Raw genomic sequence first — 27,657 nt, 5'->3', positions numbered from 1 at the left:
CATAGTCGCTACAAAGTTCTTTCATTTATTACCACTTTCAGGCACACTAATTAAAACACAAACCACACAAAACAATTATTTAACAATGCACTTTCTTTGGATCTCTGAAGAAACAAAGAACACAGGGTTACCAACATGACTGCTCTCCATGTGTGTTCATTGTTGTTTTTGAGTGCTGGAAGAGGGCTACACTAGTATCATTTGTTGAAGAGTGGTTCCAGTAATTAATTCAGTATTAATAATACAATACGTACCTAATAACTATGACTCCAAAATGTGCTAGGAGCACACAACACACACAAAACATTTTGAAAGGCCACACAGCACTGTAGCTGGCACCCACTTGCTAATGCCTTGGAAAAATACAGTACATACAATAAATTAATCCTTTCTCAAAGATGATTATTATTATGATATTAATTAAGTAGGCTGGATAGTAAAAAGGCCGGATAGTCAAGAGACTACTGTAGTGGCCACCCTGCAATACTGTGTGTCATCCCATACCACTGACTAAAGACTAGCAACAGCCAAACTAGGAAATTATCACCCCACACACAGGCTGCCATTAAAACACACACACACACACACACACACACACACAAAAAAAAAAAAAAAAATAAAATAAAATAAAATAAAATAAAATTGGATTTGGAGTGCTGCCATGACCAGAAAGCATGGAGTGCTAATAAATGGCACTGAATTGTGTTCAGTAGTGAATTGTTATTCTGCACTACCCTGGATGACCACTGTCCCCTTCTCCCAATGTTCCAGAGAGGCAAATTGGTGGTACTTCTCGAGTCACGGTACGGGGGGCAATCCAGTATCACGTCATGGTTGGCAGTGATAAGGCAACACTGTCGGCACAATGGTACATCACAGACATCATGGGTCCTCATGTATTACCTCTTACGTTTCCAAGAAGATAGTGCTACTTCATACATATCTTGTGTCTCTACGAACTGTCTGTGTGATGTTGACTTACCCCCATGGCCACAAGATTCCCAGGTATGTCCATGACAGGACACATGTGGCACCAGCTCGGACATCATCCCAGCACCAGGACCCAGGATATTAAGGACCAGTTAAACAGTTTTAGGCCAGCTTGCCGTAGGAGAGGATATAATGGCTTTATGACTCTCCTCCCAACAGTATCAGTGCATGCACCCAGGCCAGAGTGGGTGCAATGTCATACCCATAAGTGTGCTTAAACTGCCAAGTTATTTGTGAATATGACTTGATTCTGTACTCACTGAAATAACATCACATACCTTCTCAATCCATGAAGCTTCAATCTGTTTCCTTCTCCTGTTATGGGTCATTTTGCCACTCAGGGTATAAAAGTGTGTTTTGGGGAGAGGGACAAACAGGGTAGAAGAGGATTACGAAAGAATATGTCAGTATGAAATATGTGGTTGTGGGAGGCGGCAGGGCGGAATGCAGGTAATCAAATGTAGAATACCGATTACTATGAGAAATGCAGAAAAATAGTTGAAGAAAGGGAGAAAAGATAGGGGCCGGTTTCAGTTGGTGATCTATGGTGGTGTAGAAAAATAAGATACAGAGTTTGAGGGTGATGTGAGGCAGGTGGGAAGAACAGGAATGTTGTGGGATCAGTAATGTGGATGGAGGCCTGGGCATGTTCCACTTCTAGATGGAAACACAACACAACTGACACTTTGTATTACACTTGCAGAGTGCCCCAACCTGAAGTTTGCCAAGTGAGTTCTCAAACTGAGCAGGAGTGTAGACCCGGGGCTGTTGGAGTGAGGACTGGCCTCCTTCCGACCGCTGACTATCCCTGCGCTCCCTTTGCCGCTGCAGCTGCTGGTGGTGTTGTTGAGCAGCAATAAGGACACTGCCATCTTTCTGCTCATTTTTCAGTTGGCGGGACATAAATACCTGGAAGCAATTAAATATTGCACATTTATTCTTTTACTTGCAGTTTTGTCTTCTCTCTATAGTGAATAAGGTTTTCTGAACAAATGTATCACTACCCCTAAAATTTAAATACTGAATTATTCACACAATAAACGTAGATAAGGGTATAGCATCACTGACAGAATGCTTTTGAATTTTGTATGTATTAAAATGGTTTGGAATACAGCACCACCATAAAAAACCCATTAACAGCTTGTAAAAACACTGCTTTCTAACAATGCCATAATTAGTTAGTTCATTAGTTTCATCACCACCTGTTTCAAGGCGAGAAAGTTTTCAGTTATTCTGTCATGTGTTTCTCTGTAAATGACATGACTTTTTTCATTTGTGTGTCAAACACACAGGCAATTGTTAGATAGAAATATCAACATAATATAACCAAATAAGCTTTCAAATTTATTACAAAATTTTTTAGTTCTAAGCAAAATCATTTTTGAACCAGCCTTATATATCAGTACCGTTCCCCCAAAAAGTGCTCCAGATGCTTTTTGCCTTCCACATGAATAAAAATAAGACATTAGTTTTCAAACCAACCATCTATTATAAAACTAACTTTTATTTTGAGCCTCTTCAGTATTTTGGACACATGCAGCATATTGCTCACTATTTGTTTCTCTTAATAGTCATGAACAACACTCACATATGAAAATTCTGATCCTTACATCAGTAAAGCAAAAAATGAAAAACTTATGCACATCACCACCAAGCACTGGTACTAACATTGTGTGTTATAAAAAATGTGTGTTTCTGCTATTTTAAGCTTACGATTCTATAGAACAATAAATGAAGACAATACTCTAAACACATCACTTATTTTTTAAACGAATAATTGTTGCTATTTCAGTGATTTTTGGCCTCTCCTTTTTTAACCATTAGCTGAAGGTGCCAATAAATATGAAAGGAAATCCATCTTGCTACATCAAAACAATCTTAAGCACAAAGGAGAACTTTCAGATGTGTCACAAGTAAAGCAGTACATCAGAAGAAAGTGGGACCTATCAGAATCTCTTTCTGCATGCCAGATTTACAGTTAGAGAAGCATTATGACAATTGTGTTTTTTGAAAATAATTTCCTCTTTATTTATTTTGACAGTAATTAAATATATTTCTCAATATAGAGAATTGCTTAATTGGATAGATAAAAAATCTACTCACCAAGCAGCGGCAGAACACACACGTAAAATACGGTTGTAATTGGCAAGCTTTCCCAGACAGTGGCTCCTTCTTCAGGCAGCAGGGTTGAAGGGGGGTTGAAGGGGAGTTGACGGGGAAGGAAGAGAGGTGAAGGAAAAGGACTGGTGAGGTCTAGGAAAAGGGGTCGATTTCGGGAAAGTCAACCAGAACCGTGGGTCAGAGGAGACTGGCTCCGAAAGCTTGCCAGTTACAACCATCTTTTATGTGTGTCTTCTGCTGCGGCTTGGTGATTCAGTTTTTTATCAACCTAATTAAATAATTTATCTAAAAACAAAGATGATGAGACTTACCAAACAAAAGTGCTGGCAGGTCGATAGACACACAAACAAACACAAACATACACACAAAATTCAAGCTTTCGCAACAAACAGTTGCTTTGTCAGGAAAGAGGGAAGGAGAGGGAAAGACGAAAGGATGTGGGTTTTAAGGGAGAGGGTAAGGAGTCATTCCAATGCCGGGAGCAGAAAGACTTACCTTAGGGGGAAAAAAGGACAGGTATACACTCGCACACACACACATATCCATCCCCACATACACAGACACAAGCAAGCAAGTGTATACCTGTCCTTTTTTCCCCCTAAGGTAAGTCTTTCCGCTCCCGGCATTGGAATGACTCCTTACCCTCTCCCTTAAAACCCACATCCTTTCGTCTTTCCCTCTCCTTCCCTCTTTCCTGACAAAGCAACTGTTTGTTGCGAAAGCTTGAATTTTGTGTGTATGTTTGTGTTTGTTTGTGTGTCTATCGACCTGCCAGCACTTTTGTTTGGTAAGTCTCATCATCTTTGTTTTTAGATATATTTTTCCCACGTGGAATGTTTCCCTCTATTATAATTAAATAATTTTGTCAATAACTGATTGTTTTTGTTTCAATATATAGAAAAGTACTTGTTTTCAAGAAGGGAAGGAAAACCTGCAAGCTGCTCTCCATAATAGATTGTAACTAATCAACATGCTCTTATTTTTGTGCCGTCTCATTATGAATTACTCACAGTATAATAATAATCATCTATGTGTGGCGTGTTAGTGTTAAGCTGTAGCATTTGAATGCCAAGCAACCACTGCCGTTCACGGTGGCTCATGAGACCAGCATATTCATCCACCACACCATTCTGCTGCTGATGATTGTAATGCTGTCTGTGGTTGACAGCCTTCCCCACTGCCCGCAACCTCTGCTGCTGTAACTGTTGCTGTTGGATATGGAGTGGGTGGTGATGCATTGGGTGGTGTGGGTGATTCTGTTGCTGTAAGTGTTGATTCTGTTGCTGCTGCCACATATGGTCCCCCATCTGCAAGACATTACCATTCACACTACTAGTACACAAGGAGCCTAAATGATCTATATACATACATCAGATGTGCAGATAAGTACTTACGTTCAGGAGCCATAATATCAAACTAATGACAGAAACATGTAAAAATAGATGATAGCACACTTATCTTTTGGAACCAAATGTTCCTTCTTAATGGAGGAAAAAGGAATCGATTGAGGAAGGTCGGATGGGGAGAGAAAGAAAAAAGGAGAGAGAGAGAGAGAGAGAGAAAGAGAGAGAGAGAGAGAGAGAGAGAGAGAGAGAGAGAGAGGGGGGGGGGAGGTAGGAGAGGGTGGCTGGTTAGATTAAACAAAACTTAGGCTAATAAGTGTCCTCCTCATATGGCAACAAAAGAATTCCACATCCAAACTTGAGTATGAGGGGTAAACCCATAAATTCTTTTAAATAGTGACACCATTTTCTGCAAAATATTCTGAAGATAGGTTAGCACGAATAGGACCATTATGAGACGACCAGTGAGGGAAGGCTAGAAGAAGACCATCACACAGTGGACCAGCTCTATTAATGTGAGCATGTAACAGAGACAGCATATCACTTTAAGGAATAGCTGAATAAGCTGAAATTAATTGTAAAAGATACAACAAAAACTGGAAAGGTGAAAAAATTTTGGTCAGATGTTTAACATTTTGTACACTAGCTACTAGGAAACAGGCCATCAATGCTGTTATTTAAAGTGTTACTGGCACATATGTTGGGTTGGGTTGTTTTGGGGGAGAGACTAAACTGCGAGGTCTTCGGTCTCATCGGTTTAGGGGAGGAAGTCGGTCGTGCCCTTTCAAAGGAACCATCCCGGCATTTGCCTGGAGCGATTTAGGGAAATCATGGAAAACCTAAATCAGGATGGCCAGATGTGGGATTGAACCGCCGTCCTCCCGAATGTGAGTTCAGTGTGCTAACCACTGCGTCACCTCGCTCGGTGGCACATATGTAACTGCAAGAGTAATACATACTAAAAAAGGACAAAGTTTCATGATTTGTTTTTCATTTATGTCAGTTCTCTGGTAGAGTACAAATTTTTAAAATAATAATGACAGAATACATAACCATCTTCCCATGAAAAAAGTGTGAAGTGAGTAATTGAGCAATTTTTTCCTTTTGAGCTTCCGAAATATCTTGACCAGTCAACAAAAGTGACATCTTTGTAGCAGAACTACTGCAAACTGTGAAACCTAATAAGTACACTCATGAAATCACATCAGTTTGATTACATTGGTTCAGCCATTTGCGACAGAAGTTGTTACTTTCACTAATGTTTCTTTTGAAATAATTCTAGACACTGATAACAGAATGCAGCACCAGTCAGTGGACAGATAGTGAGAGGTCCGAACATTGTTTCATGCAAAATTAACCCAGTTTTCTACTGCCAGGTGGCTCGTGCAGCTTTTTAACATAAAGCTGTATGAAAAACAGATATTAGACACATTATCAAGAGAAGCACTATCAAAACTGAATACAATTCACACATATTGGCAATTCTTTGGTTACAGTGCACAAACTGTATCATTTATACAATACAATGAGTTTATATACTCTTGACACCAGTCATAGTCTACGTAAATAAAATTAGATAATATAATAATTTTATCCTGCAACTATTCCATTGGTCGGTGTTTGCATACAAAAACAACAATATGGGATTGTAAGCCCACTTGTTTATATGCCACGCCAGGCATTCCCACAAACGCTCTTCAACAAACTTGAGAAAATGACAGTGAAACTACATCAAACAAACATTAACCTCAAGTACAACAAAATCTGTTCATCCAACAATGTAATTCCTGATTATATTAAAATTAAGTACACACCAAAACCGTATTCATAACACACTGCAACCCCAACTGAGTAACGCTGACATACATAAGTATATGGTTTTGTGTTTGTTCATTCACAGAGTTTTAGTTAACATGATGTATGCCAAGAAGAACGGCAATAAAAAAACACAGAAAATAAGCTGGAAACAACGGCATCAATTGTAAAATCATGCTGTGACATACAGTAAATAAGGTATTATGAAATTATTCACAGAAGTAATGTTTGGAACAAAATACAATTATGTGTTACCCTGTTTTACAAGTATGCTATTTCTATATGTTTTAGAACCAATATCGCTCAGATGATGGTGATATTTGTCGCTGAATCTAGTTTGAGGGAATAAATAAATAAATAAATAAATAAATAACAAAAGTTCTTGCATCAAGGTAGATGCACAATCCCATATTGTGGTTACTAGATAAATGTAATTGGGTAGATTAAAAAAAATCTATTCAGAAAGTGGTGGCAGGAGAAAACTCATAAAACAGAGTTGAAATTTGCAAGCTTTCAGAGCCAGTGGCTCCTTCATCTGGCAGAAGGATTGAAGGGGAAGTAAGAAGGGTGAAGGAAACGGACTTGTGAGGTTTAGGACAGGGGAGAGTTTGGAAAAGTCTCGCAGAACCCCAGGAGAGGACACACGTACCTGACAAGTTGAAAAGGAAAGACTGATTGTTGGGGACCGCACTAGCCAAGGTTTGAAACCCTAAGAACTTAAATGTGGAAGATAGGGTAATAAGCAAGACAGAGATTACTGACTAAACATTGTGCACGTATTAATAAGAGTTGAAAGCTAAGCACATTGTAACTGGTAGAGTTGGGTGGGGAAGGGGTATAGATCAGAAAATAAAAGATACAGAAAACTAAAAGGGAGTGAAGAAAGAAATGGTTACTGAGAAGAAACACAGACTGAAGAAATTAATGTAAATCAAGGCCACATGAGTGGCTATTAGAACCAAGGATATGTTGTAACACCAGTTCCCACTGGCGGAGTTCCAAGAAACTGGTGTCTGAGGAAAGACTCTATGGCATGTGTGGTAAAACAGGCACCGAGGTCATGGTTGGAAAGTTGCAGGGCATGCTCTGCAAAAGGATATTGTGTGTTGCCAATACACACCCTTGTCTATTCCCACTGATAACTAATAACTTGGCGGTAGTCCTGCCAATGTAAAAGGCCAAACAGTGTTTACAGAACAGCTGGTATGTGATGTGTCATTTGAGAGGTGGCTCTCCCTTTGATAGTATATGTTTTGCCAGTTACATGGCTGGTATAGGTGGTGGTAGGAGGGTGCATAGGGCAAATCTTACAATGTGGACAGTCACCGAGGTGGCAATAGTATGAACCATCGGGTAGGAGAACAGGTGCATAGGAGCAGAGGGTCTTACAAGGATATTGCGGAGATTTGGAGGGTGACAAAAAGCCATTCCAGCTGTGGTGGGCAAAATGTGGGACAAAATGTACCTCATTTCCGGGCATGATTTTAGGAAGTCATAGCTTTGTCGAAGTAGCTGATTAATAAATTCAAGGCCTGTATAATATTGAGTGACAAGAGGTGTACTCCTAAGTTCTCTTTTGCATGGATCAGCAGTACTAGGATTGGATTAATGGACTGGAAGATCTGCCTTTGAACTAAACTAGTGGAGTAATTACAGCCAGTGAATGCTGAGATGAGAATGGTGGTGTACTGCTGTAACACATCAGCATCTGAACAAACATGTTTGGCTCGGATGCCGAGGCTGTATGGGAAGGAATGTTTGACACGGAAAGGATGGCAACTGTCAATATGTATGTACTGGGGTTTGTTAGTGGGTTTAATATGAATGGAAGCACGTAGCTGACCCTTGATGAGGATGAGGTCAATATCAAAGAAAACGGCATGGGATTAGGCATAGGACCAAGTGAAATTTAATTGCTATAATGTATTTAGAGATTCCAAGACTATGAGTCCATTTGACAAAGATGTCATCACTGTATCTAGACCAAAACAGGGGCTGAAGCCTTACTGATTCCAGGAAAGCTCCCTCCAAATGACCAGTTTCTCAGAACTCTGCAGGTGGGAACTGTGTTCCAAAATGTGCTTGGTTCCCGCCACCAACCTGGCCTAAATTTCTTTTTTCAATAACCATTCCTTTCTCCACTCCCTTTTAGTTTTATGTATCTTTTATTTTCTGACCTATTGACCTATCCCCCCCCCCCCCCCCCACACACACACAAAAATACACACGCCTCTATCACTTACAATGCACTTAGCTTCCCACCCTTATTAACACATAACAATGTTTAATCAGCAATCTCTGTCTTGCATCTTACCCTGTCTTCCACCTTTAACCTCCTAGGTTCTCAAACCCAAGCCAGTACAGTCCCCAACAATCAGCCTTTCCTTCTCATCCTGTTTGGTAAGTCTCGTCTGACCTGGGGTTCTGAGCAACTTTTCCAAACACTCCCCATGTCCTAAACCTCACTAGTCCTCTTCCTTCATGCCTTTTCCTTCCCCTTCAACAATTCTGCCACAAGGAGCCACTGGCTCCGAAAGCTGACAAATTTCCACTCCTTTTTATGTGTGTCTTCTCTGCTGCCGCTTGGTGAGTAGGTTTTTTTTTATCTACGCAATTACATTACATATTTTAAAAAAATAATTATTTTCACTGATGTAAATAAATACTAGTGTCTTTAAGCAAGTGCTTGCTGTTATTTACACAGGCACCTACAAATGTGCAGTTAATAATAAAAAGTTGTTTGTAAATAATGTTAACATCTATTACACTGCTATCTCACACAAATTTTTATTATGACAAATAAAATGTATACTGCCACATTATGTACCTCAGCAACACTCAAAGTAAGTAATATTCTTCTGGGTTAGTATATAATTTGCAAGCTTGCTCTAAGATAGATCTTTCATGTCTGTTAAGTACAAATATGGTACTAAGTCATTTTCAGATGTAGTTTTTGGGACGTGAAGACAAGCAACTAATTCTAGATTGAAAGGGATATAGTCCCTTCAAGTGATATATAATGTAAGTAGAAAGTAAATGAGTAATAACAAGGCAATCTATAACCTGTTTCTTAAAAACGTGGTACAGCTGCAGAAATAGTACATCTGATCAAAAATACAATTTACCTTTACAAAGCTCAACTATCTATATTTTTCATTAGGAGAGTGATATGTTTCACGTATTTTGCTATGTTAATGAACAGTGAGACACAGCAGGGCACCTATCACACTTACAGCTCAATGGAGATTGAGTCTACTATAATAAGCTCTAAAAACAATGCACAATAGTTAATTATCAAAGCCCAGTAACGTTTCTACACAGCTTACAATGATGGTCTAGATACATTGATGACATCTTTGATGATGATGAAAGATGCACCATACATTTATTGAATCAAATTTTTTTAATCCATTTTCTCTAATTGGAAAATAGCAGTAACATCCACAAAAATATACTACAAATTTTCACTTATAAAGCACAGAGTGTATTGGAAAGAATCATCTGATTTGGAATGTCTAGATTTCTGAAACTAATAGACATATATAATGAATTTTGTTTTTGATGAATGGGAAACTCAAAAGGTTCTTTTTTTCATATACTTTCATAGCCGTTCAATATGCCACCCCTTGAGATGCACAGTATATGTCAATGCGGTATTCAAATTGTTCCCACACTGCAGCAATCATGTCTTGAGTTACAGCTTCCACAGCTGCTGTTATGTGATATCTCAGTTCATTCATTGTTGTTGGTAACAGAGCCTTTTATAAACTCCCACAAATAAATAACCAAACACAGTCAGGTCTGGTGACCTTAGGGCCAGTAATTTAAAGCTGAGTCATTTGGTCCAGTGTGACCAGTTTGCCATTCAGTAATTCTTTTAATTGAAAATTCCCGCACTCCCAGATTCCAGTGTGGTGGTGCTCCATACTGCTGGTAAATGAAGTCATTCGAATCAGTCTCTAACTGTGGGAAACAGAAGTTCTCGCACATATCAAGATATGTGCTTCCTGTAACAGTGTTCTTGGCAAAGAAAAATGGACCATACACCTTTTTCTGTGAAACTACACAAAACATATTACATTTTGGAGGGTACCTCTTATGTTGTAAAACTTCATGTGGTTGTTCTGTACCTCATATTCTCACATTATGGTGGTTCAGCTTTCCATTTAAAGAGAATGTTGCTTCATCACTAAACAATAAGCATTGAAGAAAACTGTCATCCTCCATCTTGCCAAGAATGAAATTACAGAACTCCACATGTTGTCGTCACCTTCACGAAGAGCTTTCAGTAGCTGAATTTTATATGTTTCATGTGTAAAAGTCGACACAACACACGCCTGATTGACACTAGGGGCATGTTGAGCTGCATGACGAATGGATTTCTAAGTACTCCTTGCGAAACGACGACAGATGCATTCAACGACTGTGCCAGACACTCGGGGACGATCCGGCGATTTGCCTTTACACAGACAACCTGTTTCTCGGAATTGTTTCTGCCTTCCTCTAATGCTTTGTCCTGTAGGAAGATCCACGCCACACCTTGTACGAAAGTCACGCTAAACAGTTATTACTGATCCACACTGCGCAAAATGTAGAACACAAAATGCTTTCTGTTGTCCCAACACCATTTTTACTAGAACTGAAGTGAGCACATACTGCTGCTACCTAGCAGGAATAATGAAAAACTCAAGAGTCTGCTCTTTCCAACAGTACATTGTTCAAGCACATATCTTAAATAACATAACAATTACGATTTTTTAAAAATTGGATGACTCTTCTAGATACACCCCGTATTATTTGAGATATGTATGTGAACAACTTACTGTTGGAAAGACCAAACTATAGAGTTTTACATGGTTCCTGTTTGGTTGCAGCAGAGTGCACCCACTTCAATTCTAGTAAAAACGATGTCGCGACAACAGCAAGCATTTTGTGTTCTATGTTTTGCGCAGTGCAGGTCAGTAATAATTGTTCAGCATGACTTTCGTACTAGATATGGTGTGGATCCTTCTACAGTACAGGGCATTAGACGAAGGCATGAACAATTCCGAGAAACAGGTTGTTTGTGTAAAGGCAAATCCCCGGACCGCCCCAAGTGACTGACACAGATGTCAAAACACACATCAGTCATAGTTTCACGAGTCCGCAGAAATCCATTCACCGTGCAGCTCAATGGTTCAACAAGTCCCCAATGTCCATCTGGCAAGTGTTGCGTCGATGTTTACATATGAAACCATACAAAATTTAGCTACTGCAAGCTCTTCATAAAGGTGACAAACAACGTGTCGAGTTCTGTAATTTTGTTCTTGGCAAGATAGAGGATGATAGTTTCTTCCCCGCTTCGTGTTTAGTGACGAGGCAACGTTCTATTTAAATATAAAGGTGAACGGTGAACTGTCATATTATGAGAATATGGGGTACAGAACAACCATATGAGAGGAATTCTCCAAAATTTAATGTGTTTTGTGTAATTTCACAGGAAAAGGCAATGGTCAATTTTTCTTCGCTGAGAACACTGTTACAGAAGCATATATCTTGATATTCTTGAGAACTTTCTTTTCACACAGTTGGATACTGATTCAAATGACTTCATTTACCAATATGATAGGGCACAGCCACAATGGCATCAGGAAGTGCAGGAATTTTTAAATCAATGGGTTACTGAACAATGGATCGGTCACAATGGACCAAATAACGCAGCCTTACATTACTGGCCTCCAAGGTCACTGGACCTGACTGTAGTTATTATTTCTTGTGGGAGTTTATAAAAGGTTGTGTTTATGTGCCTCCATTACCAACAACAACGGATGAACTGAGACATCACTTAACAGCAACTGTGGAAGCAGTAACTCAAGACATGCTCGTGTCAGTGTGAGAACAATTTGGATACCGCATTAACATATGCTGTGCATCTCAAGGGTGGCATATTGATCATATATGAAAAGGTATTTAAAAAAAACACGTTTCGAGTTTCCCATTAATCAAAAAACAAAATTCATTGTATATGTTTATTACTTTCAGAAATATAGCCGCACCAAATCCGATGATACTTTTGATAAACCCTGTATATACTGGCAACGATATCCACCTTTATGATATGTCCTCCTGAGTGAGCTTCCTTAAGAAAGAATCTTAGCAAATGGTCACTTAGGATATTAAGTTCTGCCACACATTTATATGATTATGAACAGGAAGAAAGAAATTAGTTCACTGGAATGATTGAACACATTGACACAAGGATTTTCAGCCTAGTAGTATTGTATTTCATAGTTTGGGAACACTGGATAATGTGTGTCAGTAAGGAGAAGTACTACACTATAACCCCACTTTTACGTTTCCGGAATTAACATTTACCACCGTTTACGACATTTTTTATCGGTCCCATCATATTTCCTATGCCCACAATGTTAATTTTCATCTGATTTTGCCTCAACATATTTATAATTTTCCCGCAATTTACGCATTACAAAAAAATGTTTGTGGAGAAAAACTGACGCTGGTATGACTTTGGCCATCCAGAAGTGATTACAAATATTACGTGGTTAAGTTTCTTGACACCAGAGCACTCCACTCAGCGGATTTGAACCAGTAAACATGTAAAAGTTGGAACAATTCATGCCATATCTCCCATCGCTGCCAAGCTCTATTTGGTGTGGTGGCTGATGGGAGTAACTAGGTTCATTCAAATGAAGATACCATGACCAATCACAACCATTTCCAAACTGTCTGTACTGCGCAAACAAAGTTTTGTTATTGTTGTGATCATCATGACACCTTTGTTGAACACTATTTGGAATGTTTTGGCATATGGCAACTTGGAGCACTAGTTGACACTGTCATTCATTTGTGTTGCTCAAATGTTTTTAGTTTAAACACAGTGCCAGTTACGTATTTTATTCGTGCTGAGCAAAACATGTTTCGAGAAATTATTCTCGTTGTCAAGTGGAGTATTTATGTATGTATTTTCTGTGATGTTACACAAACAAACAATGTGAGTGATAGTTTGCACGTGTGTGTGGTTTTCTACATATAACTGATGAGGCAAAGTACCTGATAACCTCAAAAAGATGAGTACAGTGCAAGAGATGCAGAATAACACATATTCAAACACCACACAAAATACTTGTGTACATATTTGCACTTGAAAATGAGAAAAAATTCTCGAAATGCATTGCGCTAAGCATGAAAAAAATACATAACTAGTGCAGTATTTCATTATTTAAATAATGAATGGCAGCTGCAAACTTTCCAAAACATCGATTATGACATGAAATTGAGTTCCTACTTCCCAGACAGTTATCAGTTCCAGTTACATCAGCTGTTTTTATTAGATAATAAACCTTCATTAGATAATAAACAAGTCCCTGACAAGTCTTTTGATGACTGTTATGTACATATATCATACATAAAGTGCAGGGGGCTATCCTAGGCGTAACATTTACAGCTTAAAAGCTTTTACAGCTTAAAATTTTACATTTTATCACGTTTTACGCCGTGTTTTAGCAGTCCCTCGAAAAGTTTAAAAGTGGGGTTTCACTGTATGTTCCAAGTGGAAGCTCTATTGGCAATTTAGTCTCAATTTGATAAATCCTTATAAGTCATCCATGAAAGCAGCTTATGATGGTAAAGCTATTCCAAGAGTTAACTAGGAGTTATGTAAGAGACTGTACAAAACGCCATACTTTTCAATGATGATTATCAACTATTTAACACAGAATGAAGCATCTGTAAAAGTGAATAACAGGGGGAACATTACTAAGGGTGATTATTGTTACTTTTTGTTGCTTCAGTGTTTGCAGAGACATTTAGTTGACTAGATAAACAGAAGCCAGCATATGGCCAGATGTTTGGATAAAATGAAATTTATGGGAGGATTTGGCCACTTTGATGAAATTTTATAGTTCTGACCATAGTCATGATGAATTTGAACAAAATTATGAAATAGCAGCCTCATAAATCCCAGAAAATCTTCCCCACACAGATTCAGACATTGAGTGAGTGTTTTTTCCTTCTATTGTCCCATCACAAAAACATCAGATGAATGGTAATCTCATCAATGAACAGTTTGTACTCAGCAGACAATAAGACAGCAATTATATCTACTACTTACAGGAAACCCTGGACGAAATTGAACATTTGGCCCCCTGTGTGGCACATTCCTCAGCAATCCATTATCACCTGGAAAGACTTGTAGGCTTTTCCCAACAGTACCAGGATGGCCCATTAAATGTGGAGGTATGAACCTTAAGAGGTTTGGATTTGAACCTGAAACAAAAGGGGCCACTGTCAGCACTACATCACACCGGAGGGAGAACAGAGCAGACACTGCCAAGTTTTCATCATCATGAAAGCATTATTAACTAATCCATGATATGTTGGATGACTCATTCAGATAAATCATAACATGAAAGAGGTTTTAAATGTCTGATTATAAAAGCCACAATTTTTATGTTAATGATTCATTGTATTATGCGTTCTGCAAACATTTCATGAATACTTCCACAGTTCCAAATATGCTCAAATCATTAGCAAAAATTTTCATAAATCAGGAGACACAAACAGATATCAACAATCCCTATGGCAAAACTGTATCTGACTTGCACACTGTTTTTCGAAGTTCCCAAAGGAAGCACAACTCAGGACAAATAACAAGTGAAACAGTGCAATAGCAGACAGATGCAGGTATTCTGAATTATGTCTATGTGCTAAGGTAGCATATAACATTTTAGTTGATCATCTTGTTGCTGTTATCTTCAGTCCAGAGCTGGTTTGATGCTGCTCTCCATGCTACTCTATCCTGTGCAAGCTTCATCTCCAAGTTTCTACTGCAACCCATGTCCTTCTGAATCTGCTTAGTGTATTCATCTCTTGGTCCCCCTCTATGATTTTTATGCTCCACACTGCCCTCCAATACTAAATTGCTGACCCATTGAGGCCTCAGAACATGTCCTACCAACCGATCCCTTCTTCTAGTCAAGTTCAATACTAAATTGGTGATCCCTTGATGCTTCAGAACATGTCCTACCAAATGATCCCATCTTCTAGCCAAGTTGTGCCACAAATTCCTCTTCTCCCGAATTATATTCAGTACATCCTCATTAGTTACGTGATCTACCCATCTGATCTTTAGCATTCTTCTCTAGCACCACATTTTGAAAGATTCTATTCTCTTCTTGTCCAAACTATTTATCGTTCATGTTTCACTTCCATACATGGCAACACTCCATACAAACACTTTCAGAAATGACTTCCTGACATTTAAATCTATACTCGATGTTAACAAACTTCTGTTCTTCAGAAAAGCTTTCCTTGCAACTGCTAGTCTACATTTTATATCCTCTCTACTTCGACCACCATCAGTTATTTTGCTCCTCAAATAGCAAAACTCATCTACTACTTTAGGTGTCTCATTTCCTAACCTAATTCCCTCAGCATCACATGATTTAATTCAACTACATTCCCTGTTTTTGCTTTTGTTGATGTCCACCTTAAATCCTCCTTTCAAGACACTGCCCATTCCATACAACTGCTCTTCCTTTGCTATCTCTGACAGAATTACAAAGTCATTGGCAAACCTCAGAGTTTTTATTTCTTCTCCATGGATTTTAATTACTACTCCAAATTTTTCTTTTGCTGCTTACTCAATATATAGATTGAATAACATCGAGGATAGGCTACAACCCTGTCTCACTGCCTTCCCAACGACTGCTTCCCTTTCATGCCCCTCTTATGTGAGTAATAAGAAGTATTAGCTGTACTCTCATACATGCCATCATGAAGAGTAAAACTGGTTTTACTGCAGATGTGAACGCACATACAAAACTAGAATTTAAATTATCAGCTTTAGATTTTTTGGGATTATGTTGAGAAACTCTCCAGATGCATACATGTCAGAACCACTGTGTCATGTAAGGCAATTAGAATGAGTTGCAAGAATTATATGAGAGTTGTGCAATTACTGTTTGTGGCGATTACAATGTTGATACTATTTTACTGGTCAGCAACCCTGTCCCATAAGTCTGTAGTTCTCTCAAATGAATTTTCATTTTGATAGAATTATAATATTGATTTTCTAGTGAAAGGACTGATCAAATCTGCGCAGAGCTTAAATAATTTTGATTGCCTGTCATCAAAATGATGAAGTAGAATGTTTGAATAGATTAGATATGCTTTATGTTCCAAAATTCCACAGTGACAAGATCCTCAAGGATATACAATGTGTCATAAAAGAATAAATAACATGTATAACAAAGACACATGTATAACAAAGACAGATGCTGGGGAGCAGCCTGTGTACTAGCTAGGGGTGCAGGTAGCAGGGGTAGGCAGCAGATGACTGGAAACCCAATTTCTTAGACTAGGGCATGAGATAACAAGATAACAGCATACAACTTAGCTGATATAGGGACCCAAACTGGGTGGCCATATTGGGGCTGGGGATGGCGTACACGTGTACACACACACACACACACACACACACACACACACACACACACACACACTATTTTTTGGGGGGTGAGGGGGCAGCAAGTTACCTTGGGCTCAGGCCAGGAAAGTTACAGGTGTGAAGGACGTGTTCTAAGAATAGCTCCCATCTGGGCAGCTCAGTAAAGCTGCTGGTGGTGGGGAGGATCCAGATGGAAAGTGTTGTCAAGTGGCCACTGAAATCTCTAAATGTTGTGCTCTGCTGCATCTTGTGCCATTGGGTGGTCCATCTTGATTTTGGCAACAGTTTGGCAGCAACCACTCATTCTAATTGAGACCTGGTTGTTTGTAGTTGACAGCTGGTTGGTTGTCATACCAATGTAAAATGTGTAGTGGTTGCAGTAGAGCCAGTATATAACACGGTTGCTTTCACCAGAATGTAACACGACTGCTTTCATAGATGGCCTGGCCTCTCATGGGGTAGTATAAAACTGTGACAGGACTGTAACAGGTGGTGCTGGGTAGGTGGGTGGGTGGGTGGCTGGGTGGATTGGGCAGGTCTTGCATCTGGGTCTTCCACAGTGGTATGATTCCTGTGGCAGGGGATTGGAGGTGTCAGTGGCATATGGATGGAGTAGGATGATGTGGAGGTTGAGTGGGCAGTGGAACACCACTACGGGGGGAGTTGGAAGTACATTAGAAACAGTATTTTACTAGTAGAAATATACACATTCATGCACAAACCACACATACATTCAAATTTACACACTCATGGCCACAACAAAACTAACATATTTCAAAGAGGTAGTAAATTTGTCACAAAATATGTAACTATACATTACACAAAGATACATGTGATAATTCTTAAACTAATGTATCCCTGCATCATCAAATAGAAAATCAGTTTATAACAGTTATTTACATTGATCACATTACTGCACTGGAGATGTGGGAAGAAATAAGTCTGTATGTACTAAAGTTTTTTGATGTTGTTAATAATATATACATCAATCAGTTCTATATAAAATTCACCAACTGACTAATATTTGTCACAAAAAATGCTTTAGGGCCATCTTAAAAAGAACTTTATTATTAGCTGAATTTTTTATGGCTGCTGGCAGATTAATGAAAATGTGTTTTCCTCGGTAATGGACACATTTCTGGGGTAAAGTTAGTTATTTCTAGTATGGATTCCACACACTGAACTCTTGGTTTGTAAAGGAGGTTAAAGAATAAATATATAGGGAAGCAGTAGTTAGTATCCCTGCTTCTTCCAACAGGCCAATGCAGGAATTTCTTGAGTTCACAACACAAATAATTCATATTACATGGTTTCGGACTCAGAAAGCTTTAACTAAGGATATGCTGAGAAGTCTAGCAGAGTGACATCTCCAGACAGATTGTAATTATCGCAGTAACATTGCATACCCTCTCAAACTGTGAAATTTTCTTTTGTTTCTTCCTCTCCGTGTGGGTGCTACACTCTGTCAGGCAGTGTATGTGTTCTGTAAAAACATAACCAGTCTAACAGAATATTGTGAGTGACACAATCAAAGGCCTCTGACAAGTTAAGAGAGATATGAATATTGATACAGATGCTGAGGACGAAATTAATAATTTCCCAAACAGCCTGAGCACTTCTGACATGGTACAAATGGTGAACACTGCTAATATGATATAAAAATTTCAGCATCAGTCTTAAGTACTTACAGATACCTACAGGGAAAATTGTATAGTAGTTATATAAGATCTTGACCTCTCTGAGCACGGCTGTTGGATAATAAAGTTAAAGACTGGTTTGGTAAAACAGATAAAATTACGGGCCTGCAAACAGATCTTCTCGGAACACAATCACGTACTTTTCCACAACACTGACAAAACAAACTTGGGATGAAAAGTGTATGGAAAACAATGTGGATTCTAAGGTCTCCAAATTCTGTACTCTGTTCAAACTAATTTTTGAGGGAAGTTGCCGCTCACCATATAGTGGAGATGCTGAGTCGCAGAAAGGCACAACATAAAGAAGTTTCAACAAAAAGACTGTCACAAATAAAGCTTTCGGCTATTAAGGCCTTCGTCAACCACACACACACACACACACACACACACACACACACACACACACACAGAAATGCAACTCTCACACATGACTGCACAGTCTCAGGCAACTGAAACCACACTGGGAGCAGCAGCACCACTGCATGAAGGGAGTGGCAAATGGGGTGGGGTAAGGAGGAGGCTGGGGCGGGGAGGGGAAGGGATAGTACAGTAGGGATGGCGGACAGTGAAGTGCGGCAGGTTAGATGGAGGGCAGGGGAGAGGTGAGGGGGGCAGGGGGAGGGCGTAGTAAGTAGCGGAAAATGAGTGTGATGGTGGAATGACGGCTGTGAAGTGCTGGAATGGGAACAAGGAAGGGGCTGGATGGGTGAGAACAGTGACTAACAAAGGTTGAGGTCAAGAGGGTTACGGGAACATAGGATGTATTGCAGGGAAAGTTCCCACCTGTGCAATTCAGAAAAGCTGGTGTTGGTGGGAAGGATCCATATGGCACAGGCTGTGAAGCAGTCATTGAAATGAAGGATGTCATGTTTGGCAGCATGTTCAGCAACAGGGTGGTCCACTTGTTTCTTGGCCACGGTTTGTCGTTGGCCGTTCATGCGGACAGACATCTTGCTGGTTGTCATGCCTACATAGAATGCAGCACAGTGGTTGCAGCTTAGCTTCTAGATAATATGACTGGTTCCACAGGAAGCCCTGCCTCTGATGGGATAGGTGATGTTTGTAACTGGACTGGAGTAGATGGTGGTGGAAGTACGTGTGGGATAGGTCTTGCATCTAGGCCTATTACAAGGGTATGAGCCATGAGGTAAGGGGTTGGAAGCAGGGGTTGTGTAGAGATGGATGAGAATATTGTGTAGGTTCAGTGGACAATGGAATACCACAGTGGTATTCCACCATCCACCAAACCTATGCAATACCACAGTGGTATTCCATCGTCCACCGAACCTACACAATATCCTCATCCATCCTTACACAAGCCATGCTCCCAACCACTTACCTCATGGCTCATACCCCTGTAAGAGACCTAGATGCAAGACCTGTCCCATACATCCTCACACCACGACCTACTCCAGTCCGACCACGAACATCACCTACCCCATCAAAGGCAGGACTACCTGTGAAACCAGTCATGTGATCTACGAGCTAAGCTGCAACCACTGTGCTGCATTCTATATCGGCATGAAAACCAAGAAGCTGTCTATCCTCACCCATCCAGTCCCTTCCCTGTACCCATTCGAGCACTTCACAGCCATGATTTCACCATCACACTCAATCTTCCTCATTTTCCGCTACTTACTCCCCCCCCTCCTCCACCTCTCCCCTGCCCACCGTCTAACCACAAAAGCTTTATTTGGGACAGTCTTTTTGTTGTGCTTATCTGCGATTCAGCAGCTCCGCTATATGATAAATGGCAACTTTCGTTTTCATAATAGTGTTACATTCCATGCTGGATTTTCCATTGTTTAATTTTCAATGACATATTTTCAAAAGTAGTCACATTAACACTTACAGAAAATACTGGGTGGTTGTAATTAAACTTTCACTACCTGAGAGGGCCCCCATGAAAAACAAGTCGTTATAAGATAATGAAACTTCGTGAGCCGGCCGGAGTGGCCGAGCAGTTCTAGGCGCTACAGTCTGAAACTGCGTGACTGTTACGGTCGCAGGTTCGAATCCTGCCTTGGGCATGGATGTGTGTGATGTCGTTAGGTTAGTTAGGTTCTAAGTAGTTCGAAGTTCTAGGGGACTGATTACCTCAGAAGTTAAGTCCCATTGTGCTCAGATCCATTTGAACCATTTTTGAAACTTCGTGGAAACATTTGCAAGGCCACACAGGAGAGGACTGATGAATAAACCACTGAAAGAAACATATTTAAATATTCACATGAGAGGCTAACATTTGTTAACTGCATACCATGATTAAGTTCCAGGTTACAAACGTTGCTCAATATGACAACCATCTGCATCCATTGCAGTCTAGAACTGCATTAGAGATATCATTTCCCAGTTCTTTGCAGCAATTTCTGAATGGCGAACCATGGAATGTTCAGCTGTCATGACACAGCTCATATACTGCTTGAAGATCACATATTGCGTACAGCATCCTCAGCCATAGCAACAATAACTTCAACAATTTGTGGTGCAAATGAGTGTCAGCCTCTTCCAGGAGCAGTTTCCAAACTACCAGTCAATCCCAACTTTCAAAACATATTCTTCAAGCCCAGTCTGGAAATAGGGCATCTCTGTATTCCTTTACTGTGTCAATATTTGCAAAGATCAGCAGTATTGCTGCTGCTATTTTGATGAAACAGCTTTACAAGTGCAGCCGTGCTCACCTTGTCCACAGCCATTTTACTGACTATAACTATAACATCAATGCTTCTGTTTCAATCCAACATTGTCATACCAGTACCAGCATCTAACAGTAAGTCATGATACCAACACTACTAACTACACAAATCCTGCAGCACACAGTCTGAATGTCATTCCTATTACGTTGGGTGTCCACACAGCAAATAGTTTTCCATCTACACTGACTCAAGCAGCAAAAGTTTAACTACAACAACCCTGTAGAATGAATAACTGCAGGTATTAAAAGGCCTGCCAGACACAAATTTATCAGTTTCTTGCAAAAGCACTACACTAAACCACAGTTCCTAAATCACTATCACAGGTAAAAAAAGATACAGAGTAGGGTACCGCTCACTGCAAAAATCATTCAATGGCAAAATAAAAAAAATAATGTAGAAGATAAAAACAAAGTAATATTGCATGTCATAAAAAATGAAACTGGAATAAGCCGATGCAATTGTAGTAACATACAAATCAAAATATGGGAATAGAGAAATAGAAAATTGTCAGGAATTGGCAAATGTTGTAAATGACTAATTCTCTGGTGTTGCAAAAAAGTTGCAAACAAAATCTTTCTAAAACACATGTAGTACACACAATGACTTACACTACAAGCACAATAATGATGTTTTCCACAGCGGAGCCAGAAGACAGGAAGACAATACAGAAATTAAAAAATAAGAAATCAGCAGGTACAGATGAAGTTCCAGTCTCTGCACTCACGGCACAAATGGACAGCATACAAACTCCCTTAACATAATAATGATTTCCTTTAGTTAGGGCACTTTTCTTGAGTATCTAAACATGCTAGAGAAAGGTAATGTGAAGAATCTTGGAAACAATACGCCAGATTCACTACTGCCAGCATTCTCAAAAATAGGTGAATTATTCATTAAAGGTGGACTAATGAGTTACATGAATAAATAAAACCTTTTTAATGAAGCACAGTTTGGGTTCTGAAGTGGGAAAAGTGGAATATTGGCTATTACTGAGTCCACAAAAGTGATACTTGAAGCTTGTGATGAGGATGACACTGTACAAGCATATTCTTAGACTTTCCCAAGATTTTTGGCAATGCTGACCATAAAATACTGGACTAAACAAACTAGAAGCACTAGGGGGTAGCAGGAATGGCAAATGAAGTGTTCCAAGTTGTACCTGGAAAGGTAGAGAGCGTTCACAGGTCTGCTGCTGATAAATTTGTAATAAAACAATGACCAGCTGTCTTTGAGGAGGATGACAAAAGGGCTGTTGATATAATACTGATTCCAAATAGGACAACTAAAGTCATTCAACCAATTGTCATAGAATGTTTTTGACAGAGGAAAGTAATTTTCAGGAAACTGTTGGTCTATATAATTTCTTACAGTTCTTTGTCATTTCAGGTTTCTCAACAGAACAGTAGCCTTAAACTGGTCATTTGTGCATTATCAGTTTGCAGTGCCATGTTTTCTGAATTTGATTAAGTATGTCTGGTACTCAGCAGAAAATGCAGAATAATAGCTGGGACCATTTCTTACTCTAACCCAGTTCTGCCTGAACAAAACTAGTAATTACCATGAAATGTCTGAATAGATTAGCTTTTCATTTGTTAGGTGTGTCTTGTGTAAGGAAGATATTTGTTTTCACCATTTGATAGGCACTTCACATTTTTGTAATTACCTCAGAGAATAAACAAAAAAGTGTTTCATTATAAGTAAAATTAAAATGTCATCATATGAACTGTGCTACAGAAATCACTGTAAAATGATATATGTGTAAGAAATATTCCATTTCTGCAATGAGACATCAACCACTGTCATGTTTTTTTCCCCCTCTCCTGATCATATTTGTAAGAATTACATCTCCAACAGTTTAGCTGCCAATACAAAATGTAGATTATTAAAAAAATAGTGTGACATTTCTGAACTGGTTAAGGTGCTTAAAATAGATGTTTATGCAATCTGGACTTTCACACTATGTTATCTTGTCATGGTTGCTTTCACTCATTCACATATTCATGTGATCGGCAAGAAGGGCTGTACAAATCACTGTTATAAGCTATTCTCCATGCAGAAAAAATGAGTAACTTCAACCTTTTTTGAAAATACTTTCTGTGCATCTGAGCAACTAAAATTCTGACAGTACTTTTCTCTCAGTGTATTATTTTTGTATTAAAAAAATTTAGGGTAAGGTTAAACATGTCAGACCGGATATTTACTTGTTAGTCCAATAGCTGATAATCTCTTGCAGACTCTTTTCAATGAACTAGTTGTCACTCGATACCTCTTCTGTGTGGTGAGTAGCTCTCTACCCATTTCATTTTGATACACATTAAATTCCAATTGTCCAGTATCATACTGAGCTCTCTCTCGGTGTTATCATATGTGGTTCCAGTTCAGGTACAGTTTTCATGTGGACAAAGTAGAGTTGGATGCCAATTGAACTCAGCTGCCCAATTCTTAGATTAGCCTTATAACTTTCCCCAACTTTGGAATACTTCTACTATATGCCGCAAAGTAAGGAAAGAACAGTGACATAGTACTTGAGTTAATCTTTTTTTATGGGGGGCGGGGAGGGGGGCGAGGGAAGGTAGGTGGAATACGCGCCCCCCCCCCCCCCTACACACACACACACACACACACACACACACACACACACACACACACAATTGCTGGGAATTAGCACACTTGGAAAGATGACGTCAATTTTGATATGATGACAGCATGTGCCACCTGGGTGTAGTGGAAGTACTGATAATAGTTTCAAAATCGTCTGCCAACAGATTGGGTAGTGCCATGGCTACCAGAGCAACATCTGTGTCTAATCAATGTGGTGTAAATGTTTGAAGCAAGCAGGCAACCAAGCCAGAGAAATGCACTTGTGTTTCCCCAGCCAGCTGAGCAAGTTTGAAATGAGACAAGTTGTGGCCTTCTGAGATCGGGAAGGTCCTTTTGGAGAACTCCACATGAGTTTTCAGTGATCGCATGAACTTTCACACATGCACAGGTGAGGTTTTGGGATGTCCACACAGCACAGACGCCTGCCAGGGTCCTCATATTGTAAGGACAGCAGTGGCAGATCATACAGCAACAACAGCACAGATAAGAGGGCTTGTGAGCCCAGACATGTCAACATGAACTATTTTGAACTGATTGTCAGCAATGGGACTATACATACACACACTTCTAGCCCATCTTCCACTCACGCCACAGCATCCATATGCACAGCTCAACTTGTGCCATCAGAGAATCACCCAGAAGATCGAATAGCGTACCTTGGTCTTCAATGATGAAAGCACATTTTGCCTACACACAAGTGATGGTCAGCTGATCATTTGTGCATACAACGTGCAGCTGTGAGCACTGTCTCACAGAGTGCATCTGTCCATGAGACACTTGCCCCACTGCAGGCCTAATGGTCTGGATATGATAAGCTACAACTCTCATTCATCTTTAGTGTTTTTGGAGGGGACCCTAACCAGTGCTCGGTACATGCAGATTGTTGTCAGACTCATTCTTTTGCTATTCTTGCAACTGGAAGGTGAGGTGGTATTCCAATAAGATAATGCTTGCCCACACTCTGCCAGTGAACTCGACATGCTCTGCAAGACATGCAGTAACTTCCTGGCCAGCACGATCTCTGGACTTGTTGCTAGCCAAGCCACGTGTGGGATATGATGGGACAAGAAAAGACTCGTGCAACTTGTCAACCAACAACTCTTTACGGAACTACGTCAACAGGTTGAGCAAGAGTGGCATAATGTATCCCAGGACAGTATTCGCCATCTGTACACTTGACTGGATGCCAGAACCAGAAGCTAAAACACATCCAAATGTGGATATTTCAGCATGGGTCAATACCTGGAACTTCTGAACCGCTTATGCTATTGATGTGTCAATGCAATAATTTCTTGCATCCCCCCTCCCCCCACCCCCCTCACACACAAAGCATTTTTTTTTTTATGTACTCACCTAGTCGGTGGTTCGCCTGGTGCAACAGCACTGGGTGGATACCAGGCGGTGGTTGGGCAGGAGGTGGTGCAACTACTCTCGGTGGAGGCACCACAAAAGGGCCATTCGGATGACTTGCTGCTCGAGTCAGTCCTAACACTGGTGGGGGGAAACTTATGCCCCGCCCTAGAGTTGCCTGGGTACCACGAACAGCTTCCTACAATTTCACAACACATTAATTAGTAAAAGTTTAAAGTTATTCAAATTCTGCAAATAACTTCAGTTAAAGGTAAAACTTGCCTGAGACTGCACAGTTATTGGAGGAGGTGGAAATTGTGGAACCTGAGGAGGGCTAGTAGGCTGAGCATTTGGCCCAGCAGCAGGACTAGTAGTAGTAACAGACGAGTGTCCTGCACTGCTGCCACTGCTATTACTGTGTCCAGATGACATAGTAAGCTCTCGCTCGATGTCTTCAACACGCAGCACAGCTGCTGGTGGAGGTGGTTGGCTAGAAGCTGAAGACACTGCCGACTGCTGGATGAGACCTCGCTCAAGTTCTTCCACTGTGCACACACTCTGGGAATGAACACAGACAGTTCACTCAATGTTACTTTTGTGCCAAAACATCCACAGATCCACATGGATCAGATACAAGCCTTATTTAATTAAACTAGAAACAAGGCAATCAAACAGGGGAGGAGGAGGGGGGGGGCAGGCCTGAGAGAGGTAAATAAGAAAGGCGATTCTATGCATGCAGCAATGCAGCAGGTATAAATGTGGAATAAAAAGGAAGGGGAATCCAAATGAAAAACATAAAATACAGATATAAACAGAAAAATCAAACAATTAAAAATTCAGTATTGAATTTAACAATCATACGCAACGGATAGTTGCTACTCACCATATAGCAGAGATGCTGAGTCGCAGATAGGCACAACAAAAAGATTGTCACAAAAATAAGCTTTTGGCTAACAAGGCCTTTGTCAAAAATAGACAAAACACACACACACACACACATTTTTGAAGAGTTGTGACTAATTCTTCAAATGGCGTAAGGCATCAAGTGCACTGATGGTCCAATGAGGTGTTTGATTCACAGACAATGGAGGGTGAAGTTCTGGCCAGTTAGATCTGTCCCCCCCCCCCCCCCCCCCTGGCCCCCCACCTTCTACAATGTACAATGAGTTGGGTCCACTCATTCAAGATACCATGAACGTGAATCAGGATAATTATTTCAACATTCGTGGTGACTAAGTGTTGCACTCTCTTCTACATCTACAATCTACATAATGACCATGCTGCCTACACTTCCATCTTCCAAGATAATGACAGCCATGCTCATAGTATGTATACACTCCTTGTTTGACCAACACTCAGACATCATATCACAACTCAACTGGCCTGCTAAATCATCCAATCTTTATTACACTGAAACCATTTGGGACAATGTGGAACAGCGGGTGAAACACAGCAACTGACATCCGCACAATTTGGTAGCTCTACAGCAACTACCATCAATGAGTGGCTGCAGCTGGATACGGCATACCTGAAGAAACTTGTGAACTCTTTTCTTCTTTACACTGAGACCATTATTACCACAAGAGATGGTATTACACAGGGTTTGTGTGAGGCCTCCAGGGGGTACTAATTTTTTGACTGGTATGCTTAGATAAAATATATTCTTAACAATGCTGGTGAAAATATAACATTATGAAAGCTTCTGGCAGTTGGTTGTCATTGTATGGGCATCTTTCCGGAATTCTGATGTATTCACTTAGTATACAACCAGTGCCTCACTCCAGATTGAAGAATGTAAGAAACAGGCTTCAAATGTTCATTGCTTTACCAATGAGTTTGTGTGTTAAATATTTTATGTTAACCCCTCAGTCCTGGTGTCCCCTATGGGGGACATAACATGTAGCATTATTTGAAAAATTTTCCCCGAGCTCTTATCATTTTGGCAACACTGAAAAGTGTTTTAGAAGGAAGTTCAGAGATGGCAGAACCTCCTGCAATAGCAGTTCATCATTGTTGTGTTGAATAACATTGTTGCCAGGCAGAATAGAAAATGGCTGACAGAAGAAAGCGGGTCAGAGGAGAGGCTCTTTGTAAGTATTTTATTACTTCTTTATTCTATTTTAATCAATATAACATATATGGGATAATGTAAATGAATAGTCAGAGAATAATTATTTAAAATTATAATTTTACAATCGTCTTTGAAAAAGTATTGAAATTCGAGTGTAGCCTGTAAGGGACATCAGGACTTAGTGTAATGTGATTCGTCAACAAAATATATTTCATCTCTCTTCCCCCCCCCCCCCCCTCCCCCCCCCCAATTCAAATGCATTTGAAGATTTTGTAAATGAATTATTTAATTATTTGATGGAGATGTTAGTGAATTGAAGCTCTCTGATGAGGTGTGATGATGATGATGATGATGATGACGATATCCATACAGATCCAGACTACCATGTCAGAAACGAACAGGAATCAGATATAGCTAACGAAGATGAAGACGAAGCTGAAGACAGGAACAATAGCAGATCAGAAAAAATCTGCTCTATTCAATCTACCACCAGCAGGACATTTTGGAAGAAGACTTTGGATTTTTTCCC

General features: G+C 39.9%; 1 protein-coding gene across 1 annotated transcript in view; it reads right to left on the bottom strand.

The window, feature by feature from the left end:
• Positions 1 to 27,657, bottom strand: part of LOC126100482 (protein PAT1 homolog 1) — a 110,632-nt gene that overhangs the window by 42,919 nt on the left and 40,056 nt on the right. Inside the window, exons 5-9 of the mRNA XM_049911087.1 lie at positions 25,336 to 25,615; positions 25,061 to 25,252; positions 14,380 to 14,534; positions 4,122 to 4,418; positions 1,705 to 1,899 (exon numbers count right to left, since the gene is read on the bottom strand). Of these exons, the coding sequence (XP_049767044.1) occupies positions 1,705 to 1,899; positions 4,122 to 4,418; positions 14,380 to 14,534; positions 25,061 to 25,252; positions 25,336 to 25,615 (1,119 nt within the window). The remainder of the gene's footprint in view (positions 1 to 1,704; positions 1,900 to 4,121; positions 4,419 to 14,379; positions 14,535 to 25,060; positions 25,253 to 25,335; positions 25,616 to 27,657) is intronic.

This window comes from Schistocerca cancellata, chromosome 9 (genome assembly GCF_023864275.1).
Source record: "Schistocerca cancellata isolate TAMUIC-IGC-003103 chromosome 9, iqSchCanc2.1, whole genome shotgun sequence".
In the NCBI taxonomy this organism is placed as follows: Eukaryota; Metazoa; Arthropoda; class Insecta; order Orthoptera; family Acrididae; genus Schistocerca; species Schistocerca cancellata.
This window is presented reverse-complemented; position numbering and strand designations above follow the sequence as displayed.